This window comes from Archocentrus centrarchus, chromosome 9 (genome assembly GCF_007364275.1).
Source record: "Archocentrus centrarchus isolate MPI-CPG fArcCen1 chromosome 9, fArcCen1, whole genome shotgun sequence".
NCBI lineage: Eukaryota > Metazoa > Chordata > Actinopteri > Cichliformes > Cichlidae > Archocentrus > Archocentrus centrarchus.
Window position 1 is genome coordinate 17,961,817 of NC_044354.1, and position 14,047 is coordinate 17,975,863.

At 40.3% G+C, this 14,047-nt stretch overlaps 1 protein-coding gene across 1 annotated transcript in view; it reads right to left on the bottom strand.

The window, feature by feature from the left end:
- Positions 1-14,047, bottom strand: part of mctp1a (multiple C2 domains, transmembrane 1a) — a 159,404-nt gene that overhangs the window by 82,091 nt on the left and 63,266 nt on the right. The window contains exon 2 of the mRNA XM_030737928.1: positions 1,626-1,746. Coding sequence (XP_030593788.1) covers positions 1,626-1,746 — 121 coding nt within the window. The remainder of the gene's footprint in view (positions 1-1,625; positions 1,747-14,047) is intronic.

Below are 14,047 nucleotides of genomic sequence, written 5' to 3' on the forward strand. Positions count from 1 at the left end.
ACCGAGTGACAAAACAACACTTAATGGTTTTTCTGCTAATAGTTTATTCATTCCAAATTGTATTTCTATGTTATATTCCTCTCTCTGCGCTCTGTCTCTCTATAATGAAGAGTTCTGATGGGCTAAAACAGGACAGGTGAGCTCAGCACCTCAGTGCTCATTATCTGGGTGGACAGGTAGTCAGTGCAGAATGCATGGGGGAGAGAGAAGGCCACATTCTGATCTGTTGTCATGGTGACTGCTAGAGCCACTAATGAGACTTCAGCATCCTTCACCACGCAATCTGCTGTCTGTGAGAGTTTGTAATGTATTAAAGTTAGGACGATCTACCTTGTACTTAAAATCACATCCTCCAGCTTCAGAGAAGGGGGCGAATATTGTTTATCACAGTTATTTAAAGTGAGTTCATATCTTTTACTCTGGTGTCTGTGTAGGTTCTCAGTCATCCATGCCATGGTAGTCTCCGGAGCTTGAAAAAGGCGACTGGCCTTCTTTAAGTTTCTCCTTTCACCTCTCATCCAAAAGGCTTCTTCAGTTCTAAAACCAAACGGTGGAGAGTCCATTTGGTTGTAGCTTCAGAGACTTTTACTGTAGTGCAAAGGTAAATAAATTATATTCTCACAATGGGAGAAAGCCTTACTTAGGGTTTCTAGGTTACATTCTCTATAATTCTCTATTATTAAGTTATGTTACAGAAACCTATAAAAGAGTATTGCTCTTTAAAGTACATTACAATAGAATATATTCTTTGCACTGAAGCTCTTCCTCACACTCAATAATCAATGGAAGGGCTTAGAGTACGATTTCATCTTATCACACAAAAGAAACCAGAAGATCACAATAGAATCATTCGTCTTGGCTCCAAATGTGACAATGACCTAGATTAATCCAAAGCTGAATTGTTTTCATGCGCCAAATCATTTCTACTGAATAAATCTGACGTCACATGTTGAAAATGGATTGTGATTTAATAAAAGCATACATGAAGATAAGCGAGGAAAGAAAAGGAGATTAAAAAAAAAAAAAAGAGTTGAATGTGTAAAAATAGGTGGAAAACTTATAAAGCTAAAGAAATTAAAAATAGTTTGGGTGATTTTCCGTATTTTTCTTATTTTTTAGAAATTAATCAATCAAATGATTGATCGGTTGAGTCAAAACATGCCATACCACTGAGGTTGCTGCTTGGTCTGAAGCCTGATTTAACATATTTCTTTGTACCATAGAGCCACTTAAGCCCTGAAGAAATAATTAACACCGGTACATGGATACTCATGTTTCTTCATCAGAAAAAATATAAACACTGTAGTTCATGTAGAAGCACCTCCATGGACCAATAAAGGCAATCACATAATAAGTGGATTTAGATACTTTTAGACACACAGCCAATAATTGTAAGACCATTCATTTCTGGTTTGTGTTTTTTTTTGAATAAATAATCTGGCAAATCACCAAAGTTTTATTTAACCATGAAGACAGTAGTGCTTTGAAGATGCATTCTAGGTGCTACATTGTCTGTGGTAGTCAGACCACAGAGTAGCTCTCATTTAGTTGAGTAGATAGAGGCCAAATAAAGCATATCACACTGTCACTCTGCAAAAACCTGAATAATCTTGAATACCTCCTACCTGTTCGATCTCGGATGGCGAGGTTTTTCCCTTTCTTTAGGACAATATCCAGCTGGTACATGGCTGGAGGTGGAGGCTGAGGTGGGGGCTCTACATCACTGGGGCCCACTATATTGATCCCCTATGAAGACAAGACAATACCCAGGTTAGCATGCCAGTTCTGCCCAAATTACTTCTGTAATACGCTACACACAAGACAGAGACAGAAAAGAGGGGACAAAATGAAACAAAAAAATCTCTTGCATTTAATGAAAAAAACAGATCAAGAGAAGCCAAAAAAGAAAAGGTAGATGATTTTAGTCCAGCTTAAGTCTAGTTGACATAAATTGCTAGCATGCATCAGATTGGACTCACGAGATGGCTGCAAAAAAGATATTTTCTTTTTTAAATAAATCTCTGAAAAATAACAATATGTAACAATTTTTTTCTTGCTCCTAGGTAATGAATGCTTTTTTTTTTGACTGCTCATATACAACATGCAAGAAAAATTTTTTTTACACCATCAATATACAATAAAAATGTAAAAAATAAGCATTCAACCTCCTCTGCGGCCTCCAAAAATCAGGCTGTTGGTAAGGGTAATCTCTGTGGCTTTACATGTCATGCTGTAGCCTTGAGGTCAGTGCTGCACTCCACTGTGACAGGAAACCCCCACTGGCTGTAAATGTGGTTGGGCACAGAGCCCATTCACAGGCCACATGTTGTACCAGGCTATGCCGAGAGGCACGATGCTCGCCTTTCGTTCTCAATATTTTGTACATAATATTCTGCTACCCTCATTTATCTTGTGTGTGGGCACTCCTGTCACATCGCACCAGCTATCATACTCTAATATGAAGCCAAAAATAAATGCAGAAAAATGCTAGTGGGCCACTGGGAGACACTACCAAAACCATAAGATAAAAGCAACTCCTATTAGAGAGGAGCAGAGAGATCTCTAAGCAGTTGAAATCAGAGTGAGGATGCAAATGGAAAAAAAGGAGAAAATAGACACCTGAGATGATACAGTATCAACAATGTCATATATAGTACCAGCCAAAAGTTTGGACACACTCACCCATTTGTATGAATGGATAGGTGTCCTATAAAATAACAACTGGTTTTATTTAGCAAATCAGCCAAATCTGTATTTTAATGGGTTCTATGAAAAAAAAACCTGTAACTGTAATTCTCTATGAAATGATGATCTCATTAACTCTCAGAGTGTACATTTTCAACAAGTTTCTGAAAGTGGCATAATGGTTCAGTCCTTTCTTATATGTATACAGTAATCAGACTATACTGCAGCACTGTACAATTCAATATAATTTATATAGTACCAAATCACAACAACAGTCACCTCAAGGTGCTTTATATTGTAAAGACCCTACAATAATACAGAGAAAACCCCAACAATCAGATAACCCCCTCTGAGCAAGCATTTGGTGACAGTGGGAAGGAAAATCTCCCTCTGCCTCCAATTCTACTTTTAAATACCCTAGGAACCACAAGTAAGCGAGCAGTCTGAGAGCGCAGTGCTTTATTGAAATGATATAGTATTATAAGCAGGGTTCGTACACCTTTTCCAGGATCTTTTTAAGTACTTTCAAGGTCCATTTTCATGATTTTCCAGCACATTAAGGGGTCATTCACAATTATAAATGGTAGATTAATCCTATTCAAATGTGAAGCATTGATTAATGGTAAGACTTCTTTGAGCAGTCTTGTAGGAATGGGGGTCTAATAGACATGTTGATGGCTTGGAGGAAGTAACTATTGAAGTTAACTCAGAAAGATCAATTGGAGAGAAAGAATCTAAAAAAATAACAGTAGTACTGAAAGTACCTGTATGTAATGATACATCTGTGAGATGGTTAGGCATAATTTTTTCTCTAATGGTTACAATGTTATTTGTGAAGAAATTCATGAAGTCATTACAAGTTAAAGTTAAATGAATACTTGCCTCAAGAGAGCTCTGACTCAGCTTGGCTACAGTGCTAAATGGTAAATGGAATGGTTCCTTTACAGTGTTACTACTCTAGTTGAGCACTCAAATTGCTTTATACAACATGTCTTCATTCACCCAGTCACACAAGCATTTTTTTCTACATCCAAGTGCTTTCTGTCTAACATTCACACACAATCACACTAATGAATACATCAGGAGCAACTCAGTGTTCAGTATCTTGCCCAAGGATACTTTGGCACGCAGACTGAAGCAGCCAGGGATGGAACCACCAACCTTCCGATTAGTAGATGACCTGTTCTACTTCATGAGCCACAGCCACCCTTAAAAAAGTGCTGAAAAGAAACCTGGGGTTGTTCTTATTTTCTTCAATCAGGGAAGAATATTAAGATGTCCAAGCTTTATGGAGGGCTTCTTTTTTCCTATACACTCATTGGTCACTTCATTATCAGTACACCTGTTCAATTGCTTGTAAACACAAGCAGCAAATCACATGTAGACATGATCAAGATCACCTGTTGAGGCTCGAACTGAACATCAGAATGGGGGAGAAAGGTGATTTAAGTGACTTTGTACATGGAATGGTTGTCGGTGCCAGACAGGCTGGTTTAAGCATTTCAGAAAATGCTGATTTACTGGGATTTTCCCACACAACCATCTCTAGGTATTGCAGAGGTCTGAAAAAGAGGAAATATCCAGTGAGCAGCAGTTCTCTGGGCAAAAATGCTTTGTTGATGGCAGAGGTCATAGGAGAATGGCCAGACTGCTTCAAGCTGATAGGAAGGCAACAGTAATTTGAATAACCACTCATTCTAACCAAGGCTTGCAGAACAGCATCTCTGAACACAGTTCTGAAGGCAAAAAGAGGCCCAACCAAGAATTAAATGGCAAATGAGTGTAGCTGCTCCCAGAAAATGCAATAACAACTTATATAAATGTCTAGAATTAATATAATTTAATGTTTTGGGTTTTCTAATATTTTGTGCTTTGGTCCCTTGTAAGCTTTGTTTCAGATTCTTACATATACATTATATAGTCCGGTCTTTGTGGAATCACCTGTTGTCCTCCTTTGTTTATTGGCCTGTTTTTGTTGCCCTGCTTTTCCCCATTTTGTTTCAGTTGAGTTATATCCTTGAATTTAGTTTTTTTTTTTTTCACCATGAATTTCTGGATCCTCCTGCCAGGTTTGTGCAGTGTTTTATTTTTAGAAGTTCCTTTTTTGCATCCTGAGACTCTGCGTCCTGAATTTCTGTCCTCTCCCAGGCAACGTGTGTCATGGTTAGCTATACAGGATTGGGTTGGGTTTTTTTTTTTTTGTTTGTTTTTTTGTATAAACATATTAGCATGCCAGTTCTGCCCAAATTACTTCTGTAATTTAGTGCAATTAAGTGCATAGCATAGCACAGTCTTCATAAAAAAGAATTCAAAGCCACAGTAGCTGGCTGTGAAATGGGGCCCTGTGTAAAACTTGAGATAAAATTTCCTCTCAAAAACGAACCAAAAACATTTTTAGCATCACACCACCTGCTGTCAAACAATAAAAAATAAAATCAAAAAAAAAAAAAAAAGAGAAATACTGTCTGTGTTTCAGAGAAAACTGGAAACTTAAATAAGTCCAACAAAATAAATAGTTTGCTTTGTAACAGTTGTACCAGCTCAGTGAATACAGACAGACAGGAGTTTAAGCTGTATGATTAAGTGCACTGGGGTCAACGGTGCATGTAAGTCACTGAAATTGAACTGCATGTGTGCATGGATACAACCAATAGGATTGCACAAAAAGATGTAGCGGTCAAACAACATAACATTAAGCCCTTTATCTTTAAATGTGACTAACAAACAGTGACAGAGAGAGGCACACGGAGCCACACAATGTCGACACACAACGATTAAGAAAACAGTGGAAATCCGCAGTCATGCTGTGCTCAGACAAAATGCCACTTCACATGTTTTTTTCCCTGTATATAAAATCCTACAAGCAGATACACACAGAGACCTATAGAGGACAGGATTTAAATGATATGCTGATAGCACAGCCTGCTTGTGTGAGCAGCAGTACATGCAGTATCAGTGAAGCCTCTGCTAGAACAACCAGACCAAACCAAGAGACAAACATGCTACCAAGTTACAAATCTTAAAGCCATGTGCAGATTAGAAAGAGGAAAATTAACAGGTAATGTTGAGACTATGATTATTTTTTGTTTCATGTCTAAGCTCAAGAATAGCTGTTTCTAAAATGGGTCAAATCTGGAAATGCTCTCTAAAATAATACATGAAAAAGTAAACAAACACTGCAACACTTTCTGGCAATTATTTCATGGTTCAGGATTTAGAGGGTTAAAAAGTAAACAAATTGCTTTCTTTTTTAATTATTTGTTTATTTTGCCATCTTCCATAAAGACACCAATGACATTTGAACAAAATGTTAACACAATATTGTGCAGAGCTAAGCCAAGCTGTGAAATATTGATGAGATGTTACACAGTGAGGTGTCCATCTGAGATAAAAGTAATACTTCTACTGTAAAGAGTTTTGTATCTGCACAGGACGTGTAACAGCTTGGGCTTTAGATTCAAACTCCAATCTAGCCAAAATAAATTTTTACACTTCTGCTTTATACATAATTAAATGTTTGTGCACAAATGGGATTTGTGTAATTTGGGATGCTGCCCCCGCAGAACAACCCCTCCCCCTCATCTCTCTGTGCCTGGTGTGTGCAACACGTTTTGGTAACATTTAAAATATGATTTAGTTACTGAAAAATATGAGTTTCAAATGGATTTTAAATGCACACGCAACACTGGCTTTACCTCAACCGTGTTTAAATTGCCCATCAAAGTGTGCTCACTTTTAAACCTTCTGAATGATTTTTCCAGGAATCACTAGAGCAGACAGAGAGTGAGCACTTCAGTTGCTGCTGCTACTGATATGCCATTCACACCATGTTGCCTGTGTAGATAGTCTTAACCTATGAGCTATATTGGTGATGTTAGGGACCTGGGGACAAAATCTGATGGTGAAAAAAAAAAGTGATGCCAACAAGAAAAAGCACTGACCTCTCTCACTTCAGCAGGTGGGCTTATTGTAGCATATTACATCTAATCAGTCTATTTTACCGTGGTAATGTGGGCTAATAGCTGTGAATGGACTTTTATTCTTTTTGCTCTGTGGTTGTAAATTATTAAAAGTTATTAATTATTAATTTAATTATTATAAAAAAATTAACCCATGCTGGTCATACATGCTGGTCAGCACATGCTATTGGATGTCTAGTGAGACATCCAATAGTTTTCAGTGTTACATGCCTACACTCACACTGAGTCTGGAACCAGCTATTTTCTTCAGTGATCATGCTCCACCCATTGGGACAGACTCAGCAGAAAGAATCCATTTCCAGTCCTGTCCCCTGAATCCAGCAGAGCTCAGGCACTTTCCTCTAAACAATGGTGCTTTAGTTGAAAGACACATAGACCAAAGACACGTATATATAATACACGTTCACAAAGACTGAAATGGCCGAGAGGAGCAGAGAGGAAGAAAAGGAAAGACCGCCATGGTCCATCGCACTCCAGCTGCTCTGTGTTTCATGATTCCTTGAAACTGACAGAGAATCAAACAATCCCTATGACAGCCCATTTTTCTGTCTCTCCCCAGCCCCCCAGGAATCAGACCTTGCATTTGAGTACATCTTGAACTTGCAATTCCTTTGCCACAATATTTTATTTATTCTGAGCATCTGTTTTGCTTTTTTCACCAAAGCTTCTCATTTAGGCGTTGCATACGCTCAACAAGCAAAAGGTTGCCAGTTCAATTCTAGCCAGAGATGCAAATCCCCTCTGGGGTTGCATCGGGAAGGGCATCTGGCATAAAACTCTGCCAAATCAAACATGCGGCGCTACCCGCTGTGGCAAGAGAGCAGACAAAAGCAGCATCTATACTGTACATGAATTAATCTTGTGTGTGCATGCATGAATATTGGTGGCAACACTGCACTCCCCACTTCATCTCCCAAGATCTGTTTGCATGTATGTGTGCTCCCCATTTCATCACATATAGATATAAAATAGTGGACAATACAGAATGCAGAAGGAAACTGTACACCAGGAAACTCCAGCTATACATAGTGTATATTGTGTGCTGGTTACAGTCCAAGAGGGTGGGCAGAGGGGGGGTAGGAGTGCATGAATATGCTGCACAGAGCTTCAGCTGAGCTCTGAGACATGCTATAAAGCCACACAAACCACTTAGTCAAACGCCCTCACTTTTTATTGACTCTTCTGCACTTTAAGTTACACAGTACATCAAAACTCCCACTGGTCCACATGCATAAGGCAGCAGCACGATCAGAGTAAAAGGTTCAGAAGTGCAAAGTGAAGTCTATATAACAAAACTAAAACCAGGGAGCATGTTGAACAAACAAGTTTTAAACCAATGACACATTTGAACAGCTAATTGGAAATGAACACATATTTTTATCTTTAGAATTTGTTCTAAAGGGGGAAACTCTTTTTTTTAGGTCAACATGTTGCTCCAGAATTTCTGTTTTCAGTCTCAGTTTTATAAAGGGAAAATATGCTGCAAGCTCAGATGGCAACATGACAACCATTAATAGAAAGAGTCAACCGGTGGTTTATAGCGACCCATAACCTTCAGTTCCCTGACAAATGCACTCCCTGTGATGAATATTTTAGAGCAGACCCCTCTATTTGGTGAGGTTGCACTATTTAGGGCAGGTCTGAAAAGAGTCAGTGGCAGAAAAGCCTTTTTGGATCATAATGGCATGACCATCACATGTTTGGAATGTTGTTTTTTTTGCTTTTGTGGAAGCCTCAAGGACAGCAAGGCTAAAGAACCCTCTCCCTCAACCCTCTCCCCCTCTGTGTCAAGTGTTCTTACAGTAAATGAATTATAATTTACATCTGTGTCTTCTGAAAGATGATCTCTGTATAAGGAAAACCTGGTCTCAAAAAAAATCCCCAAAACACTCCCCACGCTCTGAATGGAAATGGCAGCTTCAATAAGCCAACTCAACTCACAGCTATGTTTGGCTTTTAGACTGATCATTATCACTCCCTCCACTGAGTGGAAAGGAATGTTTCCTTGTCACGAGTGATACAATCAGACAACGGTGGTAATTTTCCCTGGGAAAGGCTAGTTCACAGGTGGGATTTGTAGGAGGAGGGCAGCCCTCTGATATTCACTTCTATTACTATAATGGCTTATCACTCATTCCCACCTAATTTTAATAACACCTGACACATTAGGTACTACGCACCTGCTTTGCATTACCTGTTATCCAGCATCAGGAAGTATCAAATAAATGAGTAAACTTCCTCCTGTTCCCTTTCATTAACATTTCAGTTATGACACAAAATCGCTGCTGGATACGAATATTGGTGGACTATTTTGAAACCTGCTTTGTTGCTGTGCTATTGTTTGAATCTTAAAGCAGTGCCCTGCAGTTTAATCTTGACTGCTGCGTGAAGTAAGTGAAAGACTTCTCGTTTCACATTTAAAGGGCAGACCGGTAATGCAACACAGCAGCTTCGAAAACTTCCCATGTGAGATATCAACCAGAGTGCTATATTTTTTATCTTGGGTTGTATGTCATGACAGTGGTGTCTTTATGGAGGAGGAAACCTGTGTTTAGCTGTGGGCAGTGTGTGGAGCCATGCGCTCATTTCTCACTGTGATGGCAGGTAATTTCCAGGCTCTGCAAGCACTCCTGCATAAGAATAACCTAATCTTGCTTTGGTCATTAACAAGGAAATCTATGGCAGTTCTTCTGTTAACAGAGGTGCCACTTCTTTCTGTCCATTGAAAAAACTCTATATGTCTGCCCTTTTTATTCCATAGGCTCCTCTCTGCACAGTCATTTCTGTCTGAAGATTGTTTCTTTTCTCCATCCATCCATCCATCCATCCTCTTAACCACTTTTTTAAGCTGTCTCAGGACATTTCTTTTTATTAGGCCCGAGCCTCACGAAGTGATCGGCGAGGAGCCTATTGTATTCGCTCGCGCGAAAAACGAAAAAAGGTCAAAGTCGAGCGCGAAGCGCTCGACTTTGACAACGGACCCTCAAACAAGGTAGGTCAGGTCGAACGCTTCTCGAAAACGCATATATGGGGGTGAATGGAACAGCCCATAATTGAAATCGTTAGCATCAACAGCTAGCTTGCGCGATGAAATTGGGTCAATGACGAGCGAGGCAACGCGCTCGTCATTGACAATGGACCTCATGACAACGTGCGTCGGGTCGAGACGTTTCCGAAAATATATCATATATACGTTTCCGAAAACGTATATATGAAGGTGACTGGATTGGCGCATTATTGGAATCGTTAGAATTGTTCATTATTATTATTCTTATTCTTTCTGAGTAAACGATCGCTAATTTGACCCCCTGAACATATACGAAAACTCACCAATTTTTCCATGCAAGCCAGGTCTGGTGAAACATTTTGTTTTTTTTTGGCGCCATTAAAAAACTCAAAAAAGTGGCGAAACAGCGCCCCCTAGAAAATTGAAATTTTGCATTCCTATGGGAGGGACGAAAAAAAAGTTGTCCACAGAACCACCAAATTTGCGTCACAAAAAGACCATATGAAGACTGACAAAAAATTACATTATGAAGTTGCCGCCTGACAAACAGGAAGTCGGCCATTGTGGATTGAACTTTGACCTTTGCCGAGTCACCATTTTTGCACACCTCGTATTTGAATCAACTTGTCCTAAGGCGTTTAACCGACTGTAACGAAAATCGCTCAGGATCATCTACACAAGTGGGGCATCAAAAGTTATTCGGGGTTTTATAGAATATTTAACGGTGTTGCCATGGCAACCGCATGAATTTGCCCTTCGTTTTTGTGTCTCGCCGCAATTTTCTTTGTGCATTCGTTCGCACAATCTTTGGCCGATCAGCCTCAAAATTTAATAACTTGTTTACTGAACCAGCCTGAACCCACAATTAGGGAATCAAGTTTCTAGTTGCAATAGCGCCACCTACAGAAGCAAACAAAAATTTGTATGGAGGTCCAGAATTTCAGTTTGTCTGAAATGCATCAAAATTTGTCACAACATTCCTGACATCATCCCGATCAAAAAAGCCAATCACACCCATACTCTACTTTCTACCGTGTTGTCATGGCGGCGCCCGAAATGCCCCATTTTATCCCTAAGGGGAAAAAGCGAAAAATCCCCCATACTAAGGTTTCTGCTTAGTTTGTCCGAAATACATGAAATTTGGTACACAGATTGCTGATTTCAGCCTGATCAAAAAAGTCAACCACACCTATGTCATATTTTGGACGCTGTTCCCATGACGATGCCAAAACTGTCCCATTTTATCCCTATGGGAAAAAATGTGAAATTTCTGCGATGGAAAAATGACCCTTGCTTTCTCAAAAATGCATACAAATGCCTGAAATTTGGTACACGCATTCTCCACATCTCCCTGAACATAAAACCTACAGGTCAAATTACTGTAATGTGTAAGGCGTTGCCATGGCGATGCCCAGAATATGGCATCTTTTTCCTTCAGTTAGCCAATTCATCCATTTCAAAATTTCACATGTAGCAGCCAAAAAAACGGCTAAAACTGGCACGGCTGGAAAAGCACGGTTCAAATCGGCACCAGCGCTTGGGCGGCGGCCGGCGAGGGCCTATTATCGCTGCTTGCAGCTTTAATTCTTATTCTTTCTGAGTAAACGATCGCTAATTTGACCCCCTGAACATATACGAAAAGTCACCAATTTTTCCATGCAAGCCAGGTCTGGTGAAACATTTTGTTTTTTTTTGGCGCCATTAAAAAACTCAAAAAAGTGGCGAAACAGCGCCCCCTACAATTTTGAAATTTTGCATTCCTATGGGAGGGCCGAAAAAAAAGTTGCCCACAGAACCACCAAATTCTGGCCAGAAAAAGACCATATGAAGACTGACAAAAAATTACATTATGAAGTTGCCGCCTGACAAACAGGAAGTCGGCCATTGTGGATTGAACTTTGACCCTTGCCGAGTCACCATTTTTGCACACCTCGTATTTGAATCAACTTGTCCTAAGGCGTTTAACCAACCGACACCAAAATCACTCGGGATCACCTAGAGAAGTGGGGCATCAAAAGTTATTCGGGGTTTTATAGAATATTCAACGGTGTTACCATGGCAACCCCATAAATTTGGCCTTCGTTTTTGTCTCTCGCCGCAAATTTTTTTGTGCATTCGTTCGCACAATCTTTGGCCGATCAGCCTCAAAATTTAATAACTTGTTTACTGAACCAGCCTGAACCCACAATTAGGGAATCAAGTTTCTAGGTGCAATAGCGCCCCCTACAGAAGCAAACAAAAATTTGTATGGAGGTCCAGAATTTTAGTTTGTCTGAAACGCATGAAAATTTGTGTCAACATTCTTGACGTCATCCTGATCAAAAAAGCCAATCACACCCATACTCTATTTTCTAACACGTTGCCATGGCGGAGCCCGAAATGCCCCATTTTATTCTAATGGGAAAAAGCGAAAAATCCCCCATACTAAACGTGGGGCATCAAAAGTTATTCGGGGTTTTATAGAATATTCAACGGTGTTGCCATGGCAACCGCATACATTTGCCCTTCGTTTTTGTGTCTCGCCGCAAATTTCTTTCGCCATTCGTTCGCACAATCTTTGGCCGATCAGCCTCAAAATTTTATCACTTCTGTACTGAACCAGCCTGAACCCACAATTAGGGAATCAAGATCCTAAGTGCAATAACGCCCCCTACAGAAGAAAACGAATATTTGTATGGAGGTCCAGAATTTTAGTTTGTCTGACACGCATGAAAATTTGTGTCAACACTCCTGACATCATCCTGATCAAAAAAGCCAATCACACCCATAGGCTATTTTCTAACACGTTGCCATGGCGGAGCTCGAAATGCCCCATTTTATCCCTATGGGAAAAAGCGAAAATTCCCCAATACTAAACGTTCGGCTTACTTTGCCCAAAATACATGGAATTTGGTACACAGATTCCTGATGTCAGCCTGATCAAAAAAGCCAATCACACCCATAGTCTATTTTGTACCACGTTGCCATGGCGGAGCACGAAATGCACCATTTTATTCTAATGGGAAAAAGCGAAAATTTCCCAATACTAAACATTTGGCTTACTTTGCCCAAAATACATGGAATTTGGTACACAGATTCTTGATGTCAGCCTGATCAAAAAAGTCAATCACACCTATGTCATATTTTGGACGCTGTTCCCATGACGATGCCAAAACTGCCCCATTTTATCCCTATAGGAAAAAATTAGAAATTTCTTCAATAGAAAAATGACCATATCTTTTTCAAAAATGCATAGAAATGCCTGAAATTTGGTACACACATTCTTCACATCACCCTGAACAAAAAACCTACAGGTGAAAAAGATGTAATATGTAAGACGTTGCCATGGCAAAGTCCGGAAAATGGCATCTTTTTCCTTGAGTTAGCCAATTCATCCATTTCAAAATTTCACATGTAGCGTGCCAAAAAAACGGCTAAAAGTGGCACGGCCGGAAAAGCACGGTTCAAATCGGCACCAGCACTTGGGCGGCGGCCGGCGAGGGCCTATTATCGCTGCTTGCAGCTTTAATTATTCTTATTTATTATTGGTATAATTGGTATAATTATTCTTATTATAATTATTCTTATTATACCAAGATGGCGATATATACCAAGATGGCGCCGCGAATGGATGCCCTGGTACTTCGGTGCGCTCTGTTTTGTTTGTTTTTGTGCGTTATTTCTGTGTCTGGACACTCTTCTGGGTATTCTTACACCAGAGAAGAGCTTTTCAACATTAGGTCCACAACACCTTCGGATTTATTTCCTGTTTTTGTCGCATCTGCGGCGGATTTATTACACACTCTGGCCCAGAAAGTGAGACGCCGAAAGAAAGGGAAGCGCGCTGGCGTCCTTGTGAGGCTAAGGAGACGTGGATTATGCACAGCCTTACCTGGGATTTTCCTCTCCAACGTGCGTTCACTTAGGAACAAAATGGACGAACTGACACTGATGAGGAGCATGAATAGAGACTTTTCCAAATCCTGTGTGTTATGCTTCACGGAGTCATGGCTGTGTGAGGAGATACCGGACTGCGCGCTCCAGTTGGAGGGATTTCATCTCCTCCGCGCAGACCGGCAAGCTGGGCTTTCCGGCAAGGCTACAGGTGGAGGAGTCTGCTTCTACATAAACAGTGGCTGGTGTACGGATGTGACAGTGATTGCTAAGCACTGCTCTCCCTCACTGGAATATCTTTTCATTCACTGTAAACCGTTCTACTCTCCGCGGGAGTTCGCTTCATTCATACTGGCTGCTGTTTACATCCCGCCGGACGCGGACGTGCACGAGGCCCAGTGCGCGCTCACAGAGCAGATTTTGTGCATGGAGCGGACATACCCGGACTCTCTTATCATCGTACTTGGGGACTTTAATAAAGCCAGCCTGAGACAGGAACTTC